Source organism: Bombina bombina, chromosome 3 (genome assembly GCF_027579735.1).
Source record: "Bombina bombina isolate aBomBom1 chromosome 3, aBomBom1.pri, whole genome shotgun sequence".
Taxonomy (NCBI): Eukaryota; Metazoa; Chordata; class Amphibia; order Anura; family Bombinatoridae; genus Bombina; species Bombina bombina.
In genome coordinates this window covers 998,112,884-998,140,817 of record NC_069501.1, presented here as the reverse complement: position 1 = coordinate 998,140,817, position 27,934 = coordinate 998,112,884, and the positions used below count along the sequence as shown (strand labels likewise).

General features: G+C 38.9%; 1 protein-coding gene across 1 annotated transcript in view; it reads left to right on the top strand.

Annotated features, from left to right (window-relative positions):
- Window positions 1-27,934, top strand: part of BAZ2A (bromodomain adjacent to zinc finger domain 2A) — a 218,841-nt gene that overhangs the window by 27,428 nt on the left and 163,479 nt on the right. Inside the window, exons 14-18 of the mRNA XM_053705512.1 lie at window positions 5,814-6,038; window positions 6,151-6,405; window positions 16,434-16,648; window positions 23,592-23,666; window positions 26,223-26,379. Coding sequence (XP_053561487.1) covers window positions 5,814-6,038; window positions 6,151-6,405; window positions 16,434-16,648; window positions 23,592-23,666; window positions 26,223-26,379 — 927 coding nt within the window. The remainder of the gene's footprint in view (window positions 1-5,813; window positions 6,039-6,150; window positions 6,406-16,433; window positions 16,649-23,591; window positions 23,667-26,222; window positions 26,380-27,934) is intronic.

The window sequence follows — 27,934 nt, the reverse complement described above, 5'->3', positions numbered from 1 at the left end:
CCTCAACTAGCAAAGGCCAAATTCATAAGGTTCCAATGAGACAACAGGACGACCGTTGCATATATCAATCATCAGGGGGGAACAAGGAGTTCCTTGGCGATGAAAGAAGTGACCAAAATAATTAAATGGGCGGAGGATCACTCCTGCCACTTGTCTGCGATCCACATCCCAGGAGTGGAAAATTGGGAAGCGGATTTTCTGAGTCGTCAGACATTCCATCCGGGGGAGTGGGAACTCCATCCGGAAATCTTTGCCCAAATAACTCCACTATGGGGCATTCCAGACATGGATCTGATGGCGTCTCGTCAGAACTTCAAGGTTCCTTGCTACGGGTCCAGACCCAGGGATCCCAAGGCGACTCTAGTAGATGCACTAGTAGCACCTTGGACCTTCAACCTAGCTTATGTATTCCCACCGTTTCCTCTCATTCCCAGGCTGGTAGCCAGGATCAATCAGGAGAGGGCCTCGGTGATCTTGATAGCTCCTGCGTGGCCACGCAGGACTTGGTATGCAGACCTGGTGAATATGTCATCGGCTCCACCATGGAAGCTACCTTTGAGACAGGACCTTCTTGTTCAGGGTCCATTCGAACATCCAAATCTGGTCTCCCTCCAACTGACGGCTTGGAGATTGAACGCTTGATTCTATCGAAGCGTGGGTTTTCAGATTCTGTGATAGATACTCTGGTTCAGGCCAGAAAACCTGTAACTAGAAAAATTTACCATAAAATATGGAAAAAATATATCTGTTGGTGTGAATCCAAAGGATTCCCATGGAATAAGATAAAAATTCCTAAGATTCTCTCCTTTCTACAAGAAGGTTTGGAGAAAGGATTATCTGCAAGTTCTCTAAAGGGACAGATCTCTGCTTTATCTGTCTTACTACACAAAAGACTGGAAGCTGTGCCAGATGTTCAAGCATTTGTTCAGGCTCTGGTTAGGATCAAGCCTGTTTACAGACCTTTGACTCCTCCCTGGAGTCTAAATCTAGTTCTTTCAGTTCTTCAAGGGGTTCCGTTTGAACCTTTACATTCCATAGATATTAAGTTACTATCTTGGAAAGTTTTGTTTTTAGTTGCAATATCTTTTGCTAGAAGAGTTTCAGAGTTATCTGCTCTGCAGTGTTCTCCGCCCTATCTGGTGTTCCATGCAGATAAGGTGGTTTTGCGTACTAAGCCTGGTTTTCTTCCTAAAGTTGTTTCTAACAAAAATATTAACCAGGAGATAGTTGTACCTTCTTTGTGTCCGAATCCAGTTTCAAAGAAGGAACGTTTGTTACACAATTTGGACGTTGTCCGTGCTCTAAAATTCTATTTAGAGGCTACTAAAGATTTCAGACAAACATCTTCCTTGTTTGTTGTTTATTCTGGTAAAAGGAGAGGTCAAAAAGCGACTTCTACCTCTCTTTCCTTTTGGCTTAAAAGCATTATCCGATTGGCTTATGAGACTGCCGGACGGCAGCCTCCTGAAAGAATCACAGCTCACTCCACTAGGGCTGTGGCTTCCACATGGGCCTTCAAGAACGAGGCTTCTGTTGACCAGATATGTAAGGCAGCGACTTGGTCTTCACTGCACACTTTTGCCAAATTTTACAAATTTGATACTTTTGCTTCTTCGGAGGCTATTTTTGGGAGAAAGGTTTTGCAAGCCGTGGTGCCTTCTGTTTAGGTAACCTGATTTGCTCCCTCCCTTCATCCGTGTCCTAAAGCTTTGGTATTGGTTCCCACAAGTAAGGATGACGCCATGGACCGGACACACCAATGTTGGAGAAAACAGAATTTATGCTTACCTGATAAATTACTTTCTCCAACGGTGTGTCCGGTCCACGGCCCGCCCTGGTTTTTTAATCAGGTCTGATGAATTATTTTCTCTAACTACAGTCACCACGGTACCATATGGTTTCTCCTATATATATTTCCTCCTGTCCGTCGGTCGAATGACTGGGGTGGGCGGAGCCTAGGAGGGACTATATGGCCAGCTTTGCTGGGACTCTTTGCCATTTCCTGTTGGGGAAGAGAATATCCCGCAAGTAAGGATGACGCCGTGGACCGGACACACCGTTGGAGAAAGTAATTTATCAGGTAAGCATAAATTCTGTTTTTGTGTTTTTTTTGTTTTTTTTTGAAGGAAGCACAAATTCCTACCTTTGTACTGTTTACATGTGTGTATACAAATAGCTGTAATCATAACATATAACTATATGCCATGCGTGAGCTGATGGGCAGTGATGACACTCATCGCTGTGTAGTTTGGTGGCATTGCCTGCGGCCAGGGTGGCGCACATTACTACTATATACATATTCTTTAGATATTTTAGCTATCCTGACTTCTATATATCTCACTGTGCTAGTATGTCCGGGTTTCATACTGTCCCATCTAGATATTTAGCTCTTATGACGCATATATATCTCACTGTGCTAGTATGTCTATGCCTTATATTACCCCATCTAGATGTTTAGCTTTTATTGCACAAGTATATTACGTTACGCCAGAATCGCTGTGTTTCATACTGCCTCCTCTAGATATTTAGCTCTTTATTTTGAGTGCCACCATCACTCTTGAAAAAGAGCCCACTGTAGGAAACACTACATCTCTTATTCACAAATGTTAAAATGAACTCCTTCACAAGACAGCTGCTTTTGAAACTCTATATATATATATATATATATATATATATATATATATATATATATATATATATATATATATATATATATATATATATGTATGTATTCTATTTTGCAGAATAGCAATCCCTTATTGAGCCTTGCTAGCTGGCTCTAAAGATGTTAGATAGAAATTATTTCAGATAGTACCTATTGCTTCATAAAAGTACATTATCTCCCTTTGGGAGACCATCATAGCAAGGCCATAAAAGAACAAATGTCAATATATCCCTATTTATAAGATAAATGGTTTCTATGTTTAACTATAACCAACCATTTTCTCATTGGTTTATTATGGTCTAGACATGACCTCCTTGTATCTTTGCTCATATGTTAATTTATTGAATGTTCATCATTACATAATTTCCGAGTACAATATATTACCTACTATATATTTTAATTAGCCAGTCTTGTAACTAATATCCCACTGCTCTTTCCTTGATTCAAAACCAACCACTTCTTATGCTAATACTCCTCTATTCTGTAACTTAGTTTGGTAAGGTCCTGGAGTGGCCTTAGATGTCTTAGGAGGAGTGAATTACAGGAAAAGTTATAAAATTCAGACTTAAGAAGCCATTTTGCTACTATACATTATATCTTCACTTCAGTTTAGACTGTTGTTTATTCTTATCCCGGCACACACCCCTTCCCCCCCCCTCTTTTTATCTCAGAGCGGCTCCTGCCAGCTGACTACCCCATCTCCCCCCCCCCCCCCCTCATATATATTTTGTATTTTCAACTTATCATAAGGCCCAAGAGTGGTCTTCCCTGGGACTACCATGTACGCAGTAATCCCAAAATGATATGACCATACGCGGTCAGCTCAGTAGTCAACCTAATAAGCTATGATTATTATAAAATGGAGGATTCAGAAGCTCAGATCACTTACCCAATTACTAACTTTAGTATACCCTGTTAATGCATTTATTGTGTTCTATGTGACCAAAACTGTAACACTTACGATTGTTATCATTTGTTGTACTGTTGGAAAATCCTCAATAAAAATAAAATAAAAAAAAAAAAGTTCAAGGGCCCCAATGTCACCAACCCAGATGCCAAAAATATTGTCAATATAGCGCCACCAAGTGGCACCAAATTGACTGAATAATTTATTTTTGAAGACAAACTTCTCTTCAAATGTATTAATGTAAATGTTGGCATAATTGGGGGGCGACATTGGAGCCCATTGCTGTGCCCTGTAATTGAAGATAAAAATAATTCTCAAAAAGAAAATGGTTATAATACAAAATCTCCAATAATTGCATAATGAAATGAATTTGTTCAATGCTATGTACGCCTGCCGAATGCAAAGCATTTGACACACAAAGATAACAAGGGCACTATAAAGGCAAGCTCCTCATTAGTTTTAATGACTTAAGATACTATATTTATTTTAGTATCAATATATTATATTTCTTTTGAGGAGTGGTGCTAGCATCTGGTACTGAACTTGCAGAACAATTGGGATAGACTCCCTAGAAAGAAATGCAATGTAGCACTCTCTGCGCAGACTGGGGTAGAGACCACTGATATGATTTAAAATGTAACTTTTATTTATTACCTTAAAAAGATGGGTAGACATGGACAATTAAAATCACTATCTCAAGTTGCTGCTAGCAACTGTCTCTAGTTGCTATTAGTTAATTCGTGAGACCGGTTAGTTCTTATATTTGGCCTTTATTATGTATTTGAATTAATCGGTACTCACGTATTTTGATCACCTCTAAATAAAGTAGGGATAATAAAGAGCCCTGTAATAGGTATCTGTGGGTGCGTTCGTTTCTCATTATTTGTGGAGGCTTTATTAAAAATTTCATAAATTAATGTGAAATTTATTTAAATTGTTAGCTTAGGTTAGCAGAAGGGATTTTCAGGCTTTATTCACATGTACACACAGTCTGTGTGCACCCACAGATACCTATTACAGGGCTCTTTATTATCCCTACTTTATTTAGAGGTGATCAAAATACGTGAGTACCGATTAATTCAAATACATAATAAAGGCCAAATATAAGAACTAACCGGTCTCACGAATTAACTAATAGCAACTAGAGACAGTTGCTAGCAGCAACTTGAGATAGTGATTTTAATTGTCCATGTCTACCCATCTTTTTAAGGTAATAAATAAAAGTTACATTTTAAATCATATCAGTGGTCTCTACCCCAGTCTGCGCAGAGAGTGCTACATAGCATTTCTTTCCAGGGAGTCTATCCCAATTGTTCTGCAAGAATGCAAAGCATATTTACAGCACTTAAACCACTTTAGTGTAAGATAGATGAATACAGACTTGTAACGTCAAGTCTGAATAGTATAAACTTGTCTATGTACATTTGCAAATTATTATTACAATTTATATATAATTTATTCAAACAAAAATTCACTTTTATTAAAGACACCAATGATTTTTTTAATAAATTGAACAATTTGCAAATGTACACAGACAAGTTTATACTATTCAGTCTTCTTGATGTTACAAGTCTGTATGTATGTATTTATTGTATGTGTCTGTCTCTCTCTTAGTGAGAAGTACTTTAAGGGATAGCCACACAAAGTAATTTTATGAGCTTGAGCATACTTAAATCTGATGTTGCTGTTCCCCAGGGATGTCATATTCAATTAATATCCATGTAATCTATAGCTTATAGTTTCTGTTTAATTTTAGCCTAGTGGGTCTTGAAATCCCATTAATTCACCTAAACCCCTCTTCGTTTAAAGCAGTAGTTCGCAAATTTTGCATTACGGCTCTTCTGGCATATCTAGAATTTGTGTGACGGCTATAATCCATATAATAACCCAATGACTCCTTTATGAAATATAAATGGAAATACTTTGTAAACTAATGTGCTAGAAATGTTGTTGGCTTTTTGTTTAACAATATATAGGTTCTTATGGTACACACACTGCTTGCACATCTGGTTACGAAGATAATCTGGTTGAGAATAAATGCATTAAGAAAAGTGTAGTGCTCATATTACCATAATATAGAACACCAATGTAAATGACTTCACAATCAAATATTATTAAAAGTAGTATATTTGTTAGCTTGAAAACTGTATATGTGTACTGTTGCCATCTATGCCGAATTTCCCTTCACCAAACCAAAATTTATTGTTAGATACTTAAATTGTTCATTTTCTTTTCTGTAAGATAAAAAAAAGCAAAGAAGAAAAGCAGAAGGTCAGTGAGCAAGCACACAACACTGAGAAGGGAAAAATAAAGCAAAAACTAAAAGAGAAAACAAATATTTCTGCTCACAAATCTGACCGGAAACTGCTTGCTCAGCAGCGCCGTCTAGAGGAGCGAAAGCGCCAGCAGTTCATGCTAGATGAGCTAAAGAAACCAACAGAGGATATGTGTTTGTCTGATCATCAGGTGAGAGGCTGTAAACAAAACAAATGTCTGTACTGTAGGTAGAGAGCTGAAAAGTATTTCTAATTGGTTAGAAAATCCCAGAAGCTGCTTGCTAAAACCTTGTCCCTTTCAGCCGTTGCCAGAGTTCCCTTGTGTTCCTGGTGTGATCCTTCCCAGCGATGCCTTTTCGGATTGCTTAACCACTGTGGAGTTTCTACACACCTATGGCAAAGTATTAGGACTTGATGCAACCAAGGATGTACCCAGTTTGTACACTCTACAGGAGGGACTTCTTAATGTAGGAGACAGTTTTGGAGAAGTCCAAGACTTATTGGTGAAACTTTTGAGGGCAGCAATGACTGATCCTGGACTTCCTCCATATTGTCAGGTATTGTATGCATTGTATAAAACTTCTTCCTTCTTATTAAACTTGATTTCATGGGTGGCTGTGACAGCAAAATTAGTATCTTGCAAATTTTAACCAGCCTTCAAATTATTTTAACAAGAAAATGTCAGTTATTGTGTATTTTACTAAAATGTATTCCTTTTTAGAGAATCTCTGAAACCAGAAAAAAGAAATACAATTATTAACAAAAGTGTATTATTGAAATAAACCATAAAACATTCATAGGGTAAAACATATTTCCACCACTCCAGCAGTTGCTTTTATAGGCGTATAATAAGATTTCAAGGGTATTTTTTTGGTACCTGGGCCTTTGTCCATGTTATCTGTGTAATCTTAATTTAACCCCTTAATGACCGAGGATGTGCAGGGTACGTCCTCAGAAAAAAGGCAGTTAACGCCTGAGAACGTACCCTGCACGTCCTCGGTGTGGAAAGCAGCTGGAAGCGATCCTGCTCGCTTCCAGCTGCTTTCCGGTTATTGCAGTGATGCCTCGATATGGAGGCATCCTGCAATAACCTTTTACGGCCATCCGATGCAGAGGGAGCCACTCTGTGGACATCGATGGCCGGTATCGTTGGGAGGTGGGTGGCGGCCATCGATGGCCCTGGTCATGTGGAGGGGGGGCGGGTTTGTGGGGGGGGGGAGCGCGCGGGCGCGCGCACGAGGGCGAGGGCACGGGGAGGGAGCGGGTGGGAGCCGCTACACTACAGAAAAAATGTGTCCCAAAGCTAAATAAAAGTGGGACATTTAATGTAAAAAAAACCCATTAGGTGTAATTTAGGTGGTGGGGGTTGGTGCGTGCGTGGGGGGGGGGGGGAGCTACACTACAGAAAAAATAAAAAAAAATAAAAAAATAAACATTTGATTGTTCAAACTGGGTACTGGCAGACAGCTGCCAGTACCCAAGATGGCCCCCAATAAGGCTGAGGGGGAGGCTTAGAGAGCTGTTTTGGGGGGGATCAGGGAGGTTGGGGGTTAAGGGGGGATCCTAAACACAGCATATGTAAATATGCTTTTTTTTTTTTCTTTTAAAAAAAAAAAAACCCCAAAAACTTTTATTTTAGTACTGGCAGACTTTCTGCCAGTACTTAAGATGGCGGGGACAATTGTGGGATGGGGGTGGGATGTGTCAGGTGGGAGGCTGATCTCTACACTAAAGCTAAAATTAACCCTGCAAGCTCCCTACAAACTACCTAATTAACCCCTTCACTGCTAGCCATAATACACGTGTGATGCGCAGCAGCATTTAGCGACTTTCTAATTACCAAAAAGCAACGCCAAAGTCATATATGTCTGCTATTTCTGAACAAAGGGCATCCCAGAGAAGCATTTACAACCATTTGTGCCATAATTGCACAAGCTGTTTGTAAATAATTTCAGTGAGAAACCTAAAATTGTGAAAAAATTAACGTTTTTTTTTTAATTTGATCGCATTTGGCGGTGAAATGGTGGCATGGAATATACCAAAATGGGCCTAGATCAATACTTGGGGTTGTCTACTACACTAAAGCTAAAATTAACCCTAGAAGCTCCCTACATGCTCCCTAATTAACCCATTCACTGCTGAGCATAATACACGTATTGTGCGCAGTGGCATTTAGCAGCCTTCTAATTACCAAAAAGCAACGCCAAAGCCATATGTCTGCTATTTCTGAACAAAGGGGATCCCAGAGAAGCATTTACAATCATTTATGCTATAATTGCATACGTTTTTTGTAAATAATTTCAGTGAGAAACCTAAACTTTGTGAAAAAATTTGTGAAAAAGTGAACAATTTTTTTTATTTGATCGCATTTGACGGTGAAATAGTGGCATGAAATATACCAAAATGGGCCTAGATCAATACTTTGGGATGTCTTCGAAAAAAAATATATACATGTCAATGGATATTCAGGGATTCCTGAAAGATATTAGTGTCCCAATGTAACTAGCGCTAATTTTGAATAAAAAGTGGTTTGGAAATAGCAAAGTGCTACTTGTATTTATGGCCCTATAACTTGCAAAAAAAGCAAAGAACATGTAAACATTGGGTATTTCTAAACTCAGGACAAAATTTAGAAACTATTTAGCATGGGTGTTTTTTGGTGGTTGTAGATGTGTAACAGATTTTGGGGGTCAAAGTTAGAAAAAGTGTGTTTTTTTCCATTTTTTCCTCATATTTTATAATGTTTTTTTATAGTAAATTATAAGATATGATGAAAATAATGGTATCTTTTGAAAGTCCATTTAATGGCGAGAAAAACGGTATATAATATGTGTGGGTACAGTAAATGAGTAAGAGGAAAATTACAGCTAAACACAAACACCGCAAAAATGTAAAAATAGCCTTGGTCCCAAACGGACAGAAAATGGAAAAGTGCTGCGGTCATTAAGGGGTTAACGTAAAGCCAGTTTTCATTTGCAAGCAGGGATTTCCTTTAAGCTGTAGTTATTGTCTCCAAAAAGTTCAAGCTTTGCTTAGCTGTCATCAGTAATGATGAAATTACTTTGTATGAGCTGTCAAAGTTTAGTTTACTTTCTCTACTTTTTAATCTTGGCTAAGTTTTGAACTGGAGCATGAAGGAACATACATGGTGAAATTGAAGGGCCCAAAACTAAGGTTATTTTATACATGTAATAACTGGCTTCTGTTTTTTAAGGAGCAAAAATATTGCTTTATTGTAAGTTACCTATATAAGCCTCTGCTACAAATGATACAAATGAGCTGTTTTTTTTATTTATTTGTGGGCAAATGCAAATTCGATGGAAATGAATGGAATCTTTATTTTGTAAAGATATAATTATGACTTGTTTACATAAAGACAAACCATTTAGAGGAGCCAAGAATATCACTGTTTTACTTCATAAAGAAAAACTTGATGACTTAAATATGTTCAGCTTCGAGGACAAGTGATATGATAAAAACCTACATGTATATTAAGGATGTAGTAAGAAAGCTGAGACAAAGTATTTTCCACAAAAAGAGCAACGGGTCATGATTGCAAGTTAAAAGGTAGTAGGTTCAGGAGTAATTTGCCGAATTGCTTCACCGTTTGGTTTACTTATGGAATACATTTCCATTAGAGGTGGGATAAAGGGAACTTAAAGAATGCTTGAGATAAGCCTAAGGCTATCCTACAAACTAATTAAGCTTATACTTTATAGGAAATATAGGCACATTTGTTGAGCCTATAGTCTGTATCTGTTGGCAAAATCTACTTTTCTATGTGCTATACACCTTTTCTTAAAAAAATGTAGCCCCTTTTTTTCACCCTTTATACTTTTACTGTTGACCAATATCATACACGCTTACCCTACCCTCTTTTGCAAATGTTTATCTTCCCCATTATATTAATGGTTATTAACATTATGCTTGCTGTGCAGATGACTCTCTAAACCTCACTTATCTGGTTCACAAAGTCTGTAGACCTAAGTGGGCAGAGTGCGGCTGCAGCTTGAATGCAAACGATCCTAAAAGCTACATAGTAGTAGTAAAATCTATTGTCTCAAGTCTTTTTGTCTATCCACAGAACAGCAAATAATATAAACTGATCCCTATTTTACTTGCTTTTTCACCGTTGCCAGCTTCCTTATGTTATAAATACACTTTCTTTATTTTGAACCTATAGCAGTATAGTAATAATATTATTAAACATATATTTCTTTCATGTAATTAGCAAGAGTCCATGAGCTAGTGACGTATGGGATATACATTCCTACCAGGAGGGGCAAAGTTTCCCAAACCTCAAAATGCCTACAAATACACCCCTCACCACACCCACAAATCAGTTTTACAAACTTTGCCTCCTATGGAGGTGGTGAAGTAAGTTTGTGCTAGATTCTACGTTGATATGCGCTCCGCAGCAGGTTGGAGCCCGGTTTTCCTCTCAGCGTGCAGTGAATGTCAGAGGGATGTGAGGAGAGTATTGCCTATTTGAATTCAATGATCTCCTTCTACGGGGTCTATTTCATAGGTTCTCTGTTATCGGTCGTAGAGATTCATCTCTTACCTCCCTTTTCAGATCGACGATATACTCTTATATATATATATATACCATTACCTCTGCTGATTTTCGTTTCAGTACTGGTTTGGCTTTCTACAACATGTAGATGAGTGTCCTGGGGTAAGTAAGTCTTATTTTCTGTGACACTCTAAGCTATGGTTGGGCACTTTTTTATAAAGTTCTAAATATATGTATTCAAACATTTATTTGCCTTGACTCAGGATGTTCAACATTCCTTATTTTCAGACAGTCAGTTTCATATTTGGGATAATGCATTTGAATAAAACAATTTTTTTCTTACCTTAAAATTTGACTTTCCCTGTGGGCTGTTAGGCTCGCGGGGGCTGAAAATACTTCATTTTATTGCGTCATTCTTGGCGCAGACTTTTTTGGCGCAAATTTTTTTTTTTTTCTGTTTCCGGCGTCATACGTGTCGCCGGAAGTTGCGTAATTTTTTACGTTCTTTTGCGACAAAAATGTCGGCGTTCCGGATGTCGCGTCATTTTTGGCGTCAAAAGCATTTAGGCGCCAAATAATGTGGGCGTCTTATTTGGCGCTAAAAAAATATGGGCGTCACTTTTTTCTCCACATTATTTAAGTCTCATTTTTTATTGCTTCTGGTTGCTAGAAGCTTGTTCACTGGCATTTTTTCCCATTCCTGAAACTGTCATTTAAGGAATTTGATCAATTTTGCTTTATATGTTGTTTTTTCTATTACATATTGCAAGATGTCCCATGTTGAAGCTGAGTCAGAAGATACTTCTGGAAAATCGCTGCCTGGTGCTGGAGCTACCAAAGCTAAGTGTATCTGCTGTAAACTTTTGGTAGCTGTTCCTCCAGCTGTTGTTTGTATTGAATGTCATGACAAACTTGTTAATGCAGATAATATTTCCTTTAGTAAAGTTACATTACCTGTTGCTGTTCCATCAACATCTAATACTCAGAGTGTTCCTGATAACATAAGAGATTTTGTTTCAAAATCCATTAAGAAGGCTATGTCTGTTATTCCTCCTTCTAGTAAACGTAAAAAGTCTTTTAAAACTTCTCATTTTTCAGATGAATTTTTAAATGAACATCATCATTCTGATTCTGATAATGGTTCTTCTGGTTCAGAGGATTCTGTCTCAGAGGTTGATGCTGATAAATCTTCATATTTATTTAAAATGGAATTTATTCGTTCTTTACTTAAAGAAGTCCTAATTGCATTAGAAATTGAGGATTCTGGTCCTCTTGATACTAAATCTAAACGTTTAAATAAGGTTTTTAAATCTCCTGTAGTTATTCCAGAAGTTTTTCCTGTTCCTGGTGCTATTTCTGAAGTAATTTCCAGGGAATGGAATAATTTGGGTAATTCATTTACTCCTTCTAAACGTTTTAAGCAATTATATCCTGTGCCATCTGACAGATTAGAATTTTGGGACAAAATCCTTAAGGTTGATGGGGCTGTCTCTACTCTTGCTAAGCGTACTACCATTCCTACGGCAGATGGTACTTCCTTTAAGGATCCTTTAGATAGGAAAATTGAATCCTTTCTAAGAAAAGCTTACTTGTGTTCAGGCGGATGTTGCTGCAGCTTCAACTTTTTGGTTGGAAGCTTTAGCGCAACAAGTAACAGATCATAATTCTCATAGCATTATTATTCTTCTTCAACATGCTAATCATTTTATTTGTGATGCCGTATTTGATATCATTAGAGTTGATGTCAGGTATATGTCTCTAGCTATTTTAGCTAGAAGAGCTTTATGGCTTAAAACTTGGAATGCTGATATGTCTTCTAAGTCTACTCTGCTTTCCCTTTCTTTCCAGGGTAATAAATTATTTGGTTCTCAGTTGGATTCTATTATCTCAACTGTTACTGGAGGGAAAGGAACTTTTTTTACCACAGGATAAAAAATCTAAAGGTAAATTTAGGTCTAATAATCGTTTTCATTCCTTTCGTCACAACAAGGAACAAAAGCCTGATCCTTCATCCTTAGGAGCGGTATCAGTTTGGAAACCATCTCCAGTCTGGAATAAATCCAAGCCTTTTAGAAAATCAAAGCCAGCTCCTAAGTCCACATGAAGGTGCGGCCCTCATTCCAGCTCAGCTGGTAGGGGGCAGATTACGTTTTTTCAAAGAAATTTGGATCAATTCCGTTCACAATCTTTGGATTCAGAATATTGTTTCAGTAGGGTACAGAATTGGCTTCAAGATAAGGCCTCCTGCAAAGAGATTTTTTCTTTCCCGTGTCCCAGTAAATCCAGCGAAGGCTCAAGCATTTCTGAAATGTGTTTCAGATCTAGAGTTGGCTGGAGTAATTATGCCAGTTCCAGTTCTGGAACAGGGGCTGGGGTTTTATTCAAATCTCTTCATTGTACCAAAGAAGGAGAATTCCTTCAGACCAGTTCTGGATCTAAAAATATTGAATCGTTATGTAAGGATACCAACATTCAAAATGGGTAACTGTAAGGACTATCCTGCCTTTTGTTCAGGAAGGGCATTATATGTCTACAATAGATTTACAGGATGCATATCTGCATATTCCGATTCATCCAGATCACTATCAGTTTCTGAGATTCTCGTTCCTAGACAAGCATTACCAGTTTGTGGCTCTGCCGTTTGGCCTAGCAACAGCTCCAAGAATTTTTACAAAGGTTCTCGGTGCCCTTCTGTCTGTAATCAGAGAACAGGGTATTGTGGTATTTCCTTATTTGGACGATATCTTGGTACTTGCTCAGTCTTCACATTTAGCAGAATCTCATACGAACCGACTTGTGTTGTTTCTTCAAGATCATGGTTGGAGGATCAATTTACTAAAAAGTTAATTGATTCCTCAGACAAGGGTAACCTTTTTGGGTTTCCAGATAGATTCAGTGTCCATGACTCTATCTTTGACAGACAAGAGACGTCTAAAATTGATATCAGCTTGTCGAAACCTTCAGTCACAATCATTCCCTTCGGTAGCCTTATGCATGGAAATTCTAGGTCTTATGACTGCTGCATCGGACGCGATCCCCTTTGCTCGTTTTCACATGCGACCTCTTCAGCTCTGTATGCTGAACCAATGGTGCAGGGATTGCACAAAGATATCTCAATTAATATCTTTGAAACTGATTGTTCGACACTCTCTGACGTGGTGGACAGATCACCATCGTTTAGTTCAGGGGGCTTTTTTTGTTCTCCCGACCTGGACTGTAATCTCAACAGATGCAAGTCTTACAGGTTGGGGAGCTGTGTGGGGGTCTCTGACAGCACAAGGGGTTTGGGAATCTCAGGAGGTGAGATTACCGATCAATATTTTGGAACTCTGTGCAATTTTCAGAGCTCTTCAGTCTTGGCCTCTTCTAAAGAGAGAGTCGTTCATTTGTTTTCAGACAGACAATGTCACAACTGTGGCATACATCAATCATCAAGGAGGGACTCACAGCCCTCTGGCTATGAAAGAAGTATCTTGAATTCTGGTTTGGGCGGAATCCAGCTCCTGTCTAGTTTCTGCGGTTCATATCCCAGGTATAGACAATTGGGAAGCGGATTATCTCAGTCGCCAAACGTTGCATCCGGGCGAATGGTCTCTTCACCCAGAGGTATTTCTTCAGATTGTCCAAATGTGGGGACTTCCAGAAATAGATCTGATGGCCTCTCATCTAAACAAGAAACTTCCCAGGTATCTGTCCAGATCCAGGGATCCTCAAGCAGAAGCAGTGGGTGCATTGTCACTTCCTTGGAAGTATCATCCTGCTTATATCTTTCCGCCTCTAGTTCTTCTTCCAAGAGTGATCTCCAAGATTCTGAAGGAATGCTCGTTTGTTCTGCTGGTAGCTCCAGCATGGCCTCACAGGTTTTGGTATGCGGATCTTGTCCGGATGGCCTCTTGCCAACCGTGGACTCTTCCGTTAAGACCAGACCTTCTGTCGCAAGGTCCTTTTTTTCCATCAGGATCTCAAATCCTTAAATTTAAAGGTATGGAGATTGAACGCTTGATTCTTAGTCAAAGAGGTTTCTCTGACTCTGTGATTAATGCTATGTTACAGGCTCGTAAATCTGTATCTAGGGAGATATATTATAGAGTCTGGAAGACTTATATTTCTTGGTGTCTTTCTCATCATTTTTCCTGGCATTCTTTTAGAATTCCGAGAATTTTATAGTTTCTTCAGGATGGTTTGGAGAAAGGTTTGTCTACAAGTTCCTTGAAAGGACAAATCTCTGCTCTTTCTGTTCTTTTTCACAGAAAGATTGCTAATCTTCCTGATATTCATTGTTTTGTACAAGCTTTAGTTCGTATAAAACCTGTTAAGTCAATTTCTCCTCCTTGGAGTTTGAATTTGGTTCTGGGGGCTCTTCAAGCTCCTCCGTTTGAACCTATGCATTCGTTGGACATTAAAATACTTTCTTGGAAAGTTTTGTTCCTTTTAGCCATCTCTTCTGCCAGAAGAGTTTCTGAATTATCTGCTCTTTCTTGTGAGTCTCCTTTTCTGATTTTTCATCAGGATAAGGCGGTGTTGCGAACTTCTTTTGAATTTTTACCTAAGGTTGTGAATTCTAACAACATTAGTAGAGAAATTGTGGTTCCTTCATTATGTCCTAATCCTAAGAATTCTAAGGAGAAATCATTGCATTCTTTGGATGTAGTTAGAGCTTTGAAATATTATGTTGAAGCTACTAAGAATTTCCGAAAGACTTCTAGTCTATTTGTTATCTTTTCCGGTTCTAGGAAAGGTCAGAAGGCCTCTGCCATTTCTTTGGCATCTTGGTTGAAATCTTTAATTCATCGTGCTTATGTCGAGTCGGGTAAAACTCCGCCTCAAAGGATTACAGCTCATTCTACTAGGTCAGTTTCTACTTCCTGGGCGTTTAGGAATGAAGCTTCGGTTGATCAGATTTGCAAAGCAGCAACTTGGTCTTCTTTGCATACTTTTACTAAATTCTACCATTTTGATGTGTTTTCTTCTTCTGAAGCTGTTTTTGGTAGAAAAGTACTTCAGGCAGCTGTTTCAGTTTGAATCTTCTGCTTATATTTTCAGTTTTTTTCATTATAAAATTTAAAACTTTATTTTGGGTGTGGATTATTTTTCAGCGAATTGGCTGTCTTTATTTTATCCCTCCCTCTCTAGTGACTCTTGCGTGGAAAGATCCACATCTTGGGTAGTCATTATCCCATACGTCACTAGCTCATGGACTCTTGCTAATTACATGAAAGAAAACATAATTTATGTAAGAACTTACCTGATAAATTCATTTCTTTCATATTAGCAAGAGTCCATGAGGCCCACCCTTTTTGTGGTGGTTATGATTTTTTTTTGTATAAAGCACAATTATTCCAATTCCTTATTTTTTATGCTTTCACACTTTTTTCTTATCACCCCACTTCTTGGCTATTCGTTAAACTGATTTGTGGGTGTGGTGGGGGGGTGTATTTGTAGGCATTTTGAGGTTTGGGATACTTTGCCCCTCCTGGTAGGAATGTATATCCCATACGTCACTAGCTCATGGACTCTTGCTAATATGAAAGAAATGAATTTATCAGGTAAGTTCTTACATAAATTATGTTTTTACGTGAAAATGCTAAGTTAAACGGGTTTATTTTAATTAATAATTATTTTTGAAGCTAAGTGCATTCCTATATATACCTGTGGGATAGAGAATCCTACATCTTTATTGGAATTGAGTGACAATCCCCATGACTATAAGAACAAAAAATATTCTTTTTCAGCACAGGCACATATATTAAAATGTCCTTTAGCCACAACAAGGAAAACATATCTTTTTTTTTTTAATGTTCCTCTGACTGTCCCACAACTCCTCCTCCTCCTTTTTTTTTTATTTTTTTTTATTTATTTTTTTATCCTTAGTACAGTGCCATGGCCTTTCCCTTATTCTGTACCAATTATCCGTTTTCCTCTGCTTTCAAATCCCTGCTTCAGACAAATACAACCCACTAAAAAAAAAATTCTCATTATTTATAAAGTAACCAATCTATTTTCCTATTGTACAAACTACTGCATTTTCTAATTTTTTTTATACCTTTTTTATTTACTGTGTTTTCTCAGTATCTTAAGATTCTAGGAGAAAAGGTAGCAGAGATCAGCCTAAACCGGGACAGTGTGTCTGAAATTCTGCGGCTCTTCCTGAACGCTTATGGTGGTGATATTGATCTTTGTGAAAGTCTTCGGACCCATCCATTCCATGCCCACCCACCACATATCAAAGCTGCAGTACTTGTATTCCTTGTTAATGAACTAAATGGTAGCACCCTCATCATCAAGTAAGCACTGAATCATTAACAGTAGTTGTGTATTATGTGGTGAACTAGACCCATTGCAAAAACTGCCACACATGTAAAGTATACTGTTTAATAATCTTAGTTTTGCTAATCATTATTATTTCCTTCTTAATATGAGGAGAGTCCACGGCTTCATTCATTACTTGTAGGAATACAGAACCTGGCCACTAGGAGGAGACAAAGACACCCCAGCCTAAGGCTTTAATACCTCCCCCACTTCCCTCCTATCCCAGTCATTCTTTGCCTTTTGTCACGGGAGGTTAGCAGAGAGGTGTCAGAAAATACAGAGTAGTTCCTTATAGAGGGTAGTACCCTTCGCAATGGCACTGGAGTTTTAAGACGTCTTGTCAGCCTCTCAGTGAGAGCATTGACAAATGTTAGGGTCTGGAGATGCAGGGAGAGTCTTTCTGCGAACCCATCCAGACTCTGTATTAACAGCTCCTAAGCAATCAGTGTTGACGAGTTTCACTGCCTGCTTCTATCACTCAAGTCCATGTCAGGAGCGATGCTACAAGACTATCAAACTTGAGAGACTGTGTGCCTGTTCCACGGCAGATATTCTGGTAAGATTGTTTCATTTTTATACACACATGATAACGCAAGAAGACAGGGTTACAGTGCGACTCCTTTTATCTGTATGGAATCGAGGGTTAATATCTCCGGAAGGGGATTATTGAACAGGGGGGATTTATCGCATAATTTACTTTATTATGTTTTATACTGCGACATGTGTGAGATGAGGCTCAGGCAGATGTTGGAACGTACAGTTTTTTTCTTTCGTTTTTGGTTAGCTGTGCAACCTGTTTGGTTTGGCGCGCTTTATCCTGTAGCAGGGGCGGTCCTGCATGGTGCACCACGTGGCCAGGTGTGGTCACACTGATTTCCTCTTTTCCTGACCGTGCAGTTTACCGGAGACTAAGCGGTTTCTCAATCATGTTCCACATGCCTTGATGAAGTAATTTTATCTAAGAAAAAAATATATTTAGTACCACTGAGCCGCCTACCTCGGAGGAGTCTCCGTCCCGTGAGGTGCGTTCCCTGCTGTCATCTCCTATTGCACACGCAGCTTCCCATTGCACTGCTAATCCTCCTTCTGTAGGGGCGCTCTTACCGCTAGACTTTACTGAACAGCTACAAATGGCAGTGTCTGTCTTCAGTGCTTTACCTCGCCCAGCTAAGCGCAAGTGAAAGATCAAATATTGCTATCCTTCCCAGGGGTCATCTATTCACCTGGATGCCAAGGCGTCAGGTTTTTCAGTGCTAGCACATAGGACACTCTGGCTGAAGTCTTGGTCTGCGGACATGACCTCAAAATCTAGACTTCTTTCTCTGCCTTTTAAGGGAAGATTCTTTTTGGTCCATGCCTGGACTTAATCATATCCACGGTCATTGGAGGCAAGGGTGCCTTTTTACCGCAGGATAAGAAGAACAAACCTAAGGGGACAGGTCCTAATTTTTGTCCTTTTCGTTCAGATAAATCCCAACTGCAACAGCCCTCCGCAAAGCCTGATCAATCCAAGGGAACTTGGAGACCAACTAAGTCTTGGAATAAATCCAAACAGAACAAGAAGCCTGCCGAGTCAAAGTGGGCATGATGGGGCTGCCCCCGATCCGTCTCTGGATTGTGTGGGGGGCAGACTATCTCTCTTTTGGAGGCTTGGCGGGGGGACGTGCAAGACCCTTGGGTCCTGGAAGTCATCGCTCAGGGCTACAGGATGGGTTTCAGATCTCATCCACCCAGAGGCAGATTCCTCTTGTCAAACCTGTCATCAAGGCCTGAAAAACGAGAGGCCTTTCTAGGGTGTGTGAGGGATCTCTCCTCCCTTGGAGTAATCATACCGGTACCTCTAGCAGAAAGAGGTCTGTGATACTACTCAAACCTTTTTTGTGGTCCCAAAGAAGGAGGGAACTTTTCGCCTGATACTGGACCTAAAGTGCTTAAACATGTTCCTGTCGGTCCCATTTTTCAAGATGGCGACGATAAGGTCCATTCTGCCCTCAGATCATGGCTACGATAGACTTGAAGGATGCCTACCTTCACGTTCCAATCCACAAGGAACACTTCAAGTTCCTGAGATTCGCGTTCCTGGACCAGCACTTCCAGCATATTGCTCTTCCATTTGGTCTAGCTACTGCCCCTGCCCAAAGAGTCTCTTTGCAATGGTTGTGGGGGCTCTGCTCGCAGTGGTGAGAACCAGAAGGATAGCAGTTGCGCCATACTTAGACGACAGGCACCATCCTGTCAGCTGGCAGAGGACCATTGAAAAGCACTTTTTTTTCTTTGATCTCATGGATGGAAGATAAACTTAGAAAAGAGTTCTCTTGTTCCCAGTTCCAAGGTGGAATTCCTGGGTACGATAAGACTCCATATCCATGAGGCTATTTCTTACAGACCAAAGACGTTGCACGCTAAATTCCATTTGTCTTGCCCTACAGACCTCCTTAAGGCTCTCTGTGGCCCAGTGTATGGAGGTAATTGGGCTCATGGTGTCCAGCATAGACATCATTCCATTTTCCATATTCCATCTCAGGCCTCTTCAGCTGTGTATGCTAAGTCAGTGTAACGGCGACCACTCAAATCTGTCACAACAGATTTCTCTGGACAACTGGTTGAAAGAATCGCTCTCTTGGTGGCTCTGTCCAGATCACCTGTCCCAAGGCATATCCTTCTTGAGACCATCCTGGGAGATTGTGACAACGGACGTAAAGTCTTGATCAGATTCCAGTCGGACAACATAACCTTTGTGTCTTACATCAACCGTCAGGGGGGAACAAGGAGCTCCCTAACAATGAGGGAAGTATCTTGGATTCTGGAATAGGCGGAGGCCCACAACTGCTCGTTGTAAGCGATCCACATTCCAGGTGTGGACAACTGGGAAGCGGATTTTCTCAGCAGACAATCCTTTCATCCGGGGGAATGGTCTCTCCATCCCGATGTGTTTGCGGAGATTTGCAACAGATGGGGGACACCAGAGATAGATCTCATAGCATCCCGACTCAATACCAAGCTACCCAGATACGGGTCGCGGTCCAGGGATCCTCATGCAGAGCTGATAGATGCATTAGCAGTGGCTTGGAGGTTCAGTCTAGTTTACATTTTTCCACCATTACCACTTCTCCCTCGTGTAGTGGCCTGCATCAAGCAGGAGCAATACTAATTGCTTCATCGTGACCATCAAGGATGTGGTTCGCAGACCTGGTGTGGATGTCATCTCCTCCATGGAAGTTACCTTGTTGCAGGGATCTGCTGGTACAGGGTCCTTTTTGTTCATCAAAATCTAGATTCTCAGAGGCTGACTGCATGGAGATTGAACGTTTAGTCTTAGCCAAGAGAGGTTTTCTCTTGTAAGATGTATCGAGTCCACGGATTCATCCTTACTTGTGGGATATTCTCCTTCCCTACAGGAAGTGGCAGAGAGAGCACCCACAGCAGAGCTGTCTATATAGCTCCCCCCTTATCTCCACCCCCCAGTCATTCTCTCTGCCTGCTTAACTGCTAGGAAGTTCAAAGAGCTATGTGGTGACTAAAATGTTAGTTTTTTATTTCTCAAGCAAAAGTTTATTATTTTAAATGGTACTGGTGTGTACTATTTACTCTCTGGCAGAAAAGGGATGAAGATTTCTGCAAGAAGGATGATGATCTTAGCACTTTGTAACTAAGATCCACTGCTGTTCTCACAAGGCCTGAAGAGTACTGGAAAACTTCAGTTGGGAGAACAGTTTGCAGCCTAAGCTGCATATGAGGTATGTTCAGTCTATATTTTTCTAGACAGACTGTGTTAATTCTAGAAAAGGCTGGCAATATCCCCATGAGGGAAGGGTAAGCTGTTTTCAGACATTTTAATAGGAATTTCAGCTTGCTTGAAGGGCTCATTAGTTACTGGTGACACTGTTAAGAAAAAACGTTTTGTTTATTGATGCAATTATAACGTTTTCTGAAGGGACTAAAGGGCTGGTGACACTGCTAGGAAAAAACGTTTTGTTTGATGCATTTATAACGTTTTTTGAAGGGACTAAAGGGGTCATTGTGGCTTAGTTTTGAGTTTTGTAACTCACATGGTTAATTAAGAGACACTCTGGTGTTTCTCTGATAGGCCTCAAAACATCGTGAGGTGGGAGGGGCCTATTTTGGCGCCTCAGTTGCGCAGTTTCCTTTCGTCTGAGACATATCACTGCTTCTCCTGAGTTTCCTGCTGTGTTTCCCCACAAATTGTTCTGAAGGGCAGGTAGGAGCCACAGCAGAGCTGTGGCAAGGTGCTGAAAGTCTTTTTTACTGGGTTTAGCGTTTTTTCAATCCGTTTTTGCCATTAAGGGGTTAATTGTTTATTTGCATAGCTGTGCAAAGTTACTAAGCCTTTATAATGCTACTGTAAACATTTTGTTAAGTTTACTGCTTTTTTACACTGTTTTGCAGAACTGGTGCAGCTTTTTTTCTCTTAAAGGCACAGTACCGTTTTATTTCTAAGTGTTTTTTACTTTGATTACAGTGTTTTCCAAGCTTGCTTGTTACATTACTAGCCTGTTTAACATGTCTGACACCAAGGAAAATCCTTGTTTAATATGTTTGGAAGCCATTGTGGAACCCCCTCTTAGAATGTGTCCCAATTGTACTGATAAGTCTATAAACTATAAAGGACATATATTAGCACTTAAAAGTAGAGCAATAGATGATTCTCAGTCAGAAGTAAATGAGGGTTCGCCATCTAGCCCTCCCCAAGTGTCACAACCAGTAACGCCCGCACAAGTGACGCAAAGTACCTCTAGTGCGTCAAATTCTTTTACTTTACAAGACATGGCCACAGTTATGAATACAACCCTCACAGAGGTTTTATCTAAACTGCCTGGTTTACAAGGAAAGCGGGACAGCTCTGAGTTTAGAAAAAATGCTGAGCCGTCTGACGCTTTAGTAGCCGTATCTGATATGCCCTCACAATGCTCTGAAGTAGGAGTGAGGGATTTGTTATCTGAGGGAGAAATTTCTGATTCAGGAAAGACACTTCCTCAGACAGATTCTGATATGACGGCCTTTAAATTTAAGCTTGAACACCTCCGCTTATTGCTCAGGGAGGTATTGGCGACTCTAGATGATTGTGACCCTATAGTGGTTCCAGAGAAATTGTGTAAAATGTATAAATACTTAGAGGTTCCTGTTTACACTGATGTTTTTCCAGTCCCTAAGAGGATTGTGAATATTATTACTAAGGAGTGGGATAGACCAGGTATTCCGTTCTCTCCCCCTCCTGTTTTTAAGAAAATGTTTCCCATATCTGACACCATGCGGGACTCGTGGCAGACAGTTCCTAAGGTGGAGGGAGCTATTTCTACTCTGTCTAAGTGTACAACTATACCTATCGAAGACAGTTGTGCTTTCAAAGATCCTATGGATAAAAAATTAGAGGGTCTCCTGAAGAAAATATTTGTTCATCAGGGTTTTACTCTCCAACCTATTGCGTGCATTGTTCCTGTAACTACTGCAGCTGCTTTCTGGTTAGAGTCTCTAGAAGAGGCTCTTCAGATGGAGACTCCATTAGAGGAGATTATGGACAGAATCAAGGCCCTTAAGTTGGCTAATTCTTTTATTACAGATGCCGCTTTTCAACTGGCTAAATTAGCGGCAAAGAATTCAGGTTTTGCCATTTTAGCACGCAGGGCGTTATGGCTTAAGTCCTGGTCTGCTGATGTGTCATCTAAATCTAAACTTTTGAACATCCCTTTCAAAGGAAAGACCCTATTTGGGCCTGAACTGAAAGAGATTATTTCAGACATCACTGGAGGGAAAGGTCATGCCCTTCCTCAGGATAGATCAAATAAGATGAAGATCAAACTAATTTTCGTTCCTTTCGGAACTTCAAGAGTGGTTTCGTTTCAGCTTCCTCTGCTACAAAGCAAGAGGGGAATTTTGCCCAATCCAAGTCAGTCTGGAGACCTAACCAGGCTTGGAACAAGGGTAAACAGGCCAAAAAGCCTGCAGCTGCCTCTCAGACAGCATGAAAGGGTAGCCCCCGAGGGGGGCAGACTCTCTCTCTTCGCTCAGGCTTGGGCAAGAGATGTTCACAATCCCTGGGGTTTAGAAATTGTGTCCCAGGGATATCTTCTGGAATTCAAAGACTCCCTTCCAAGGAGGAGATTTCATATTTCTCGAATGTCTGTAAACCAGACAAAGAGAGAGGCGTTCTTACGCTGTGTAGAAGATCTTCTTACCATGGGGGTGATCCGCCCAGTCCCAAAAGAGGAACAGGGGCTAGGGTTCTACTCAAACTTGTTTGTGGTTCCCAAAAAAGAGGGAACTTTCAGACCAATCTTGGATCTCAAAATTCTAAACAAGTTCCTCAAAGTAACATCAATTAGGAGATTGTGGTTCCTTCCTTGTGTCCTAATCCTCCTTCGTCAAAGGAACGGTTACTTCATAATTTGGATGGGGTTCGGGTTTGAAATTTTTTCTTCAAGCTACAAAGGATACCTTTTCAAAATTTTACAAATTTGATATTTTTAAACCCTGATATTTATCCTACTGTTCCTTTTGTTTCCTTGGCAGAATGACTGGGATATGAGGGAAGTGGGGGAGGTATTTAAGCCTTTGGCTGAGGTGTATTTGCCGCCTCCTGGTGGCCAGGTTCTATATTCCCACAAGTAATGAATGAAGCCGTGGACTCTCCTCATACAGAAGGAAAGGAAATTATCTGGTAAGCATGATTTATGTTGTTGTTGTGAATCTTCTGTATTGCTTTTATACTTCTATTCACTGTACTGAACAAATATATTTTACTTTGGTACTTTATTAATTTTACCGAATTATCTGATTTGTCTAAAAAGAAGCATGGTCATAATTGAACTGTAGAATCCTTTGCTTAACCACTTTTATTCTTGTGAACAAAATGTCTTGTGCTCATTTTTTTTTTTTTTTTTTTAATCTTGTTCTCTGCAGTGAAATGGAGCAAACCCTGGAGAACATGTCACACTACCGCAAAAACAAGTGGATTATAGAAGGCAAAATCCGTAGGTTAGTTTTGCAACCTATAGAAAATCTCAATGTATTGTGATTTTGTGTCTTTAAATTACTGGTAATATTGCAATTAGATAATGTGCTTGGCATTTTTCAAAACTCCGTATGGCATGGTTTAATTTTATAGCAGACTTCTCAAAACCTTGCAGACATCCTTGTCTTTAAAGGGCAATTATATTTGAAATATGACATGCTCTTTGCAGGGGTTAAACACACAGTAGTAGAAGGGTCAATAGTCTTAAAATGACATGCTCTAACAAATGACTAAAAGCATATTCTGATGATAGGTAGGTGGTACACAAATTAATTCTCTCACTTTTTAGCCTTATTTGACAATAGATCTTATACCTTTGTGCTTCTACTGGTTTACGTGTTACCATAAGTACATTGGAGGTGCCATAAGCAAATATGTTTTGGATAAAAATATTTTAATAGGTGTAGAAGCAACTAATTGTCAAGAAGTTAGATATTTTTGAATGTTGCCATGTGTGAAGTATGATAGTTTTGCAGGGCCTCACATACTTCACATTTTGTGGCAAACCTACTTTAAAGGGACATGAAACCCAAGATTTTTTTTCATGATTCAGATAGAGAATACCATTTTAAACAACTTTCCAATTTACTTCTTTTATTTAATTTGCCTCCTTATCTCGTTATCCTTTGCTGAAAACTTTATCTAGGAAAGCTCAGGAGCAGCAGAGAACCTAGGTTCTAGCTGTTGATTGGTAGCTGCATATATATTGATTTGTGATTGGCTCACCCATGAGTTTAGTTAGAAACCATTACTGCATTGCTTCTCCTTTAACAAATGATGCCAAGAGATTGAAACAAATTAGAAAATAGAAGTAAATTGGAAAATTGTTTAAAATTGTTTCATGTCCCATTTAATGGCTGTTATTTACTGGTTTGGGGTTAGTAGTAGGGCAGTAAAGAAGCAGCAATAGATGTACAAGCTACAATGAAAAACATTATTATTAACCTTTAATAAGGTATGAAAGCAGCAATCATGGGCCTTTTTAAAAACATAAGAGAGATAAAGCAAGTTATATTCTTGGTTGTAATAAAGGAAGATTACATTTTCATATCAAGGGTGTTAACATTAATTTTTAAATGAGGGTCCACACCAGAATATTTTTTATTTTTATTTGGAGGCTAATTTTTAAATTGTATTTCAGAACAAAAATATTTTACTTCTTTACAGACTCCACATGAGCAACTATTTAACGATATAGGTAACAAAACTCTTCTTATACCTAGAACAATAAACACTGGATAGCTATAGTGAGCCTAATAGTACACAAGCTGTTAAAGGGATATTCCAGCCAAAATTGGAAACCACATGGGTGCATTTCGGTATTGAACAGAAGCAATTTTGTAATATACATGTATTGGCAAAAATGCTTCTAATAAAAGCTATAGCGGTTTCAAAAGTGTATTTAAGTATGCACAGTGCACCAGCATTTTAAACACAACACTTGCTCAAAGAGCCTAAGGTGCTTGTACCATCTGGTAATGGCTCAATTTGTTAATTGCTGACATGTTACAAGCCCCAGTGATGATCTGAGCAGCTGTATTATTTAAAATGTGGCTGCAGTAACAATATCTAGCTATTCTGCACATGCAGAGAAAAACGTTAACACTAAAACAGTGATAACTTTTACTAGAAGCTTTTTTGCTAATACTTGTATATTGCAAAGATTGTAATTAATCTATGTGCATTTAAAGTTTGACTGGAATGTCCCTTTAAGAGGACTAGTGAGAGGCTAGATGAAAAGCATTGACAGTAACTTGGTCGGTACAATTTCAGAATAATCCCTAACATCCGCTAAGGCACTTGCCGTTGTGCGCAAATCTTTGTAATCATTTAAACTGTGTTAAAAAAGCATTATTTTGTAATTATTTAACTGATAAAGGAATTTACAAATTGTCAAAATATGCTTGTTTTGGTGCCTGTTGTCTGTCAACTTGTGCCTGAAAAAAATAAGTGGGAAAACCGAATTCTGCAACTGGACAATGCCTAAAACAGAATATGTGCTAATTTATGAACAAATAAATACTCTCCATAATTTATTTATTTTTTTAAAATACCACTTTACTGTTTATGAATGTTATGAATTAAATAATCAGTTTGATAAATAGACAAACTTTTATGATTCAGAAAGAGCATGCAGTTTTAAGACCCTTTCCAATTTACTTCCATTATCAAATTTTGCAGTCTTTTTATATGCCCACTTTCTGGGAAACAAGATCCTACTGAGCATGTGTGCACAAGCTCATAAGGTATATGTTTACTAGTCTGTGATTGGCTGATGTTTGTCACATGATAGAGGGGGCCGGAAAATGGGAGAAAAAATACATTTGACAGAAAAAATGTACTGCTTATTTGAAATTCATAGTAGGTGTTATTGCTTTGTCTTTTTATTATGCACTTAATTATGCAATTCTACTGATTTCAGTGGTACTTTTAATAAAAACAACAAAGATTAAAGAACGCATTATTGTAGATGTTTAATGTTTTGCTTTATGCTTTGTTGCCCTCTATTTTTCCCACAGACTAAAGTTTGCATTGGCTAAAAAAAGTGGCAAGCCAAATACCCCAGTACCCAGTCTAGCAGAAGGTAGGAGGAGACGCAGTGAACGCCACCCTGAGGAAACTGGAGAGATAGATGGTGATGACGGTCTCTTACAGAAAACTGCTATAGATGAGGAGGTATGTCTAAAATAAATATTAATGCCCTTTTTTGAGTGATGGCGTTTTAAAGATATCCTTCAAATGATGGCAGTTCTAAATGTAAAACATGAGGCATTTATTTTAAATTATGCTAATTTCTGAGTATGCTGAGTAATCAAAGTGATAATAAACTTAGACTGAGCACATTTTCTTAATGGGTCATTGGTATTTTTACATGTACAATAGTTTTTTTGTTTTTTTGTTTATTTCTTCCGGTTTCTGAAATGCTAATAATTTATTATAATTTAATTTATGTTTATTTGTCACTACACTGCAAAAAACGAAAAGGATTGTGACTTGCCTCTGTGAGTTCAATAATAATCTTTACAACCCTTCAAAGAGCTGTTGTTCTGTGTTGACTTTGGAATGACTGCAAGCGCGTATATAAGGATGCTGTCAGGAATTTCTTTGCAATTTTTTTTTTTTTTAAGTGAGAATGGACTAAAAATGTTATCAGTATAATGACTTTGTATCCAATAACCTTTAGAAAGTTAGACATTCTTTCTCATTAGCAAATGCACACCTGGTTCCTTCATATGGGATGACTTTCTATTTAATAATGAAAGAAAGTAACAAAACATTATATTAAAACATACAAATGAATAAAAATGTTTTTTTTTTTTTTTTTGTTTTTCTTTATACGTATATGAAGCCCAAGCTAGAGATGAATAACTGCCTTGTATTTACTATTTTCTTTTTCTTTCTTTCTTTTTTTGTTTTTAGTATTATTTAGTCTTGTCCTGCAGGCTTTTGCTGCCTGGCTATAAATAAATGATAGAAGAAAGAAGAAGGCGCCACAATAGTGCAGAATCAGTGCTGTTAGATCATCACACACACATACAGGTTGTACTTACTAGAAGTAAGGCACGTGCCACAAAAGCACTCTGGACTCTTTTTTTAGCTGCCCAGATAACTATCCTCTCGCTTTGGCGATGATACAAACACTCCACATTCCAGATTGTGCTAGCCATTCTGTATTGAGTGATAAATACTCAGTAGCACAGAGAAAGTTTGTGGATAACAGCTGAGTTTCAAATAATGATTATGGACCTATTTCAATATACTCAGTATTAAAATAAGTTGTGATATCCAGAATTGTAAAAACAACTATGGCTTTATTAAAAACAAGTATTGCGCACAACGCGTTTCCCGGTCTGCTGACCGCTTCATTAGGTGTGTATAAACAAGTACAATTTCACGACTTAAAAAGCTCTTGTCGGCGTCTATTGCCGAACAATGCGCATGTAAATATCCGGGCCAATGGAAGCCCCAGCCAAAACCGGCTTCTCTTCTGTTGGTGTAAAATCGAAGTTGTGTAATGACACTCTTTACTATTTACTATTCGCAATCAATGTACATAGTCTACGATCAACAACATTGTATCCTTTACCAGCAAAATCAATAGAGTTTTGGGAAAAAATCCCCAAAGTTGATGGGGCTATTTCTACTCTTGCTAAACGTACCACTATTCCTATGGAAGATAGTACTTCATTTAAGGATCCTTTAGATAGGAAGCTTGAATCTTATCTAAGGA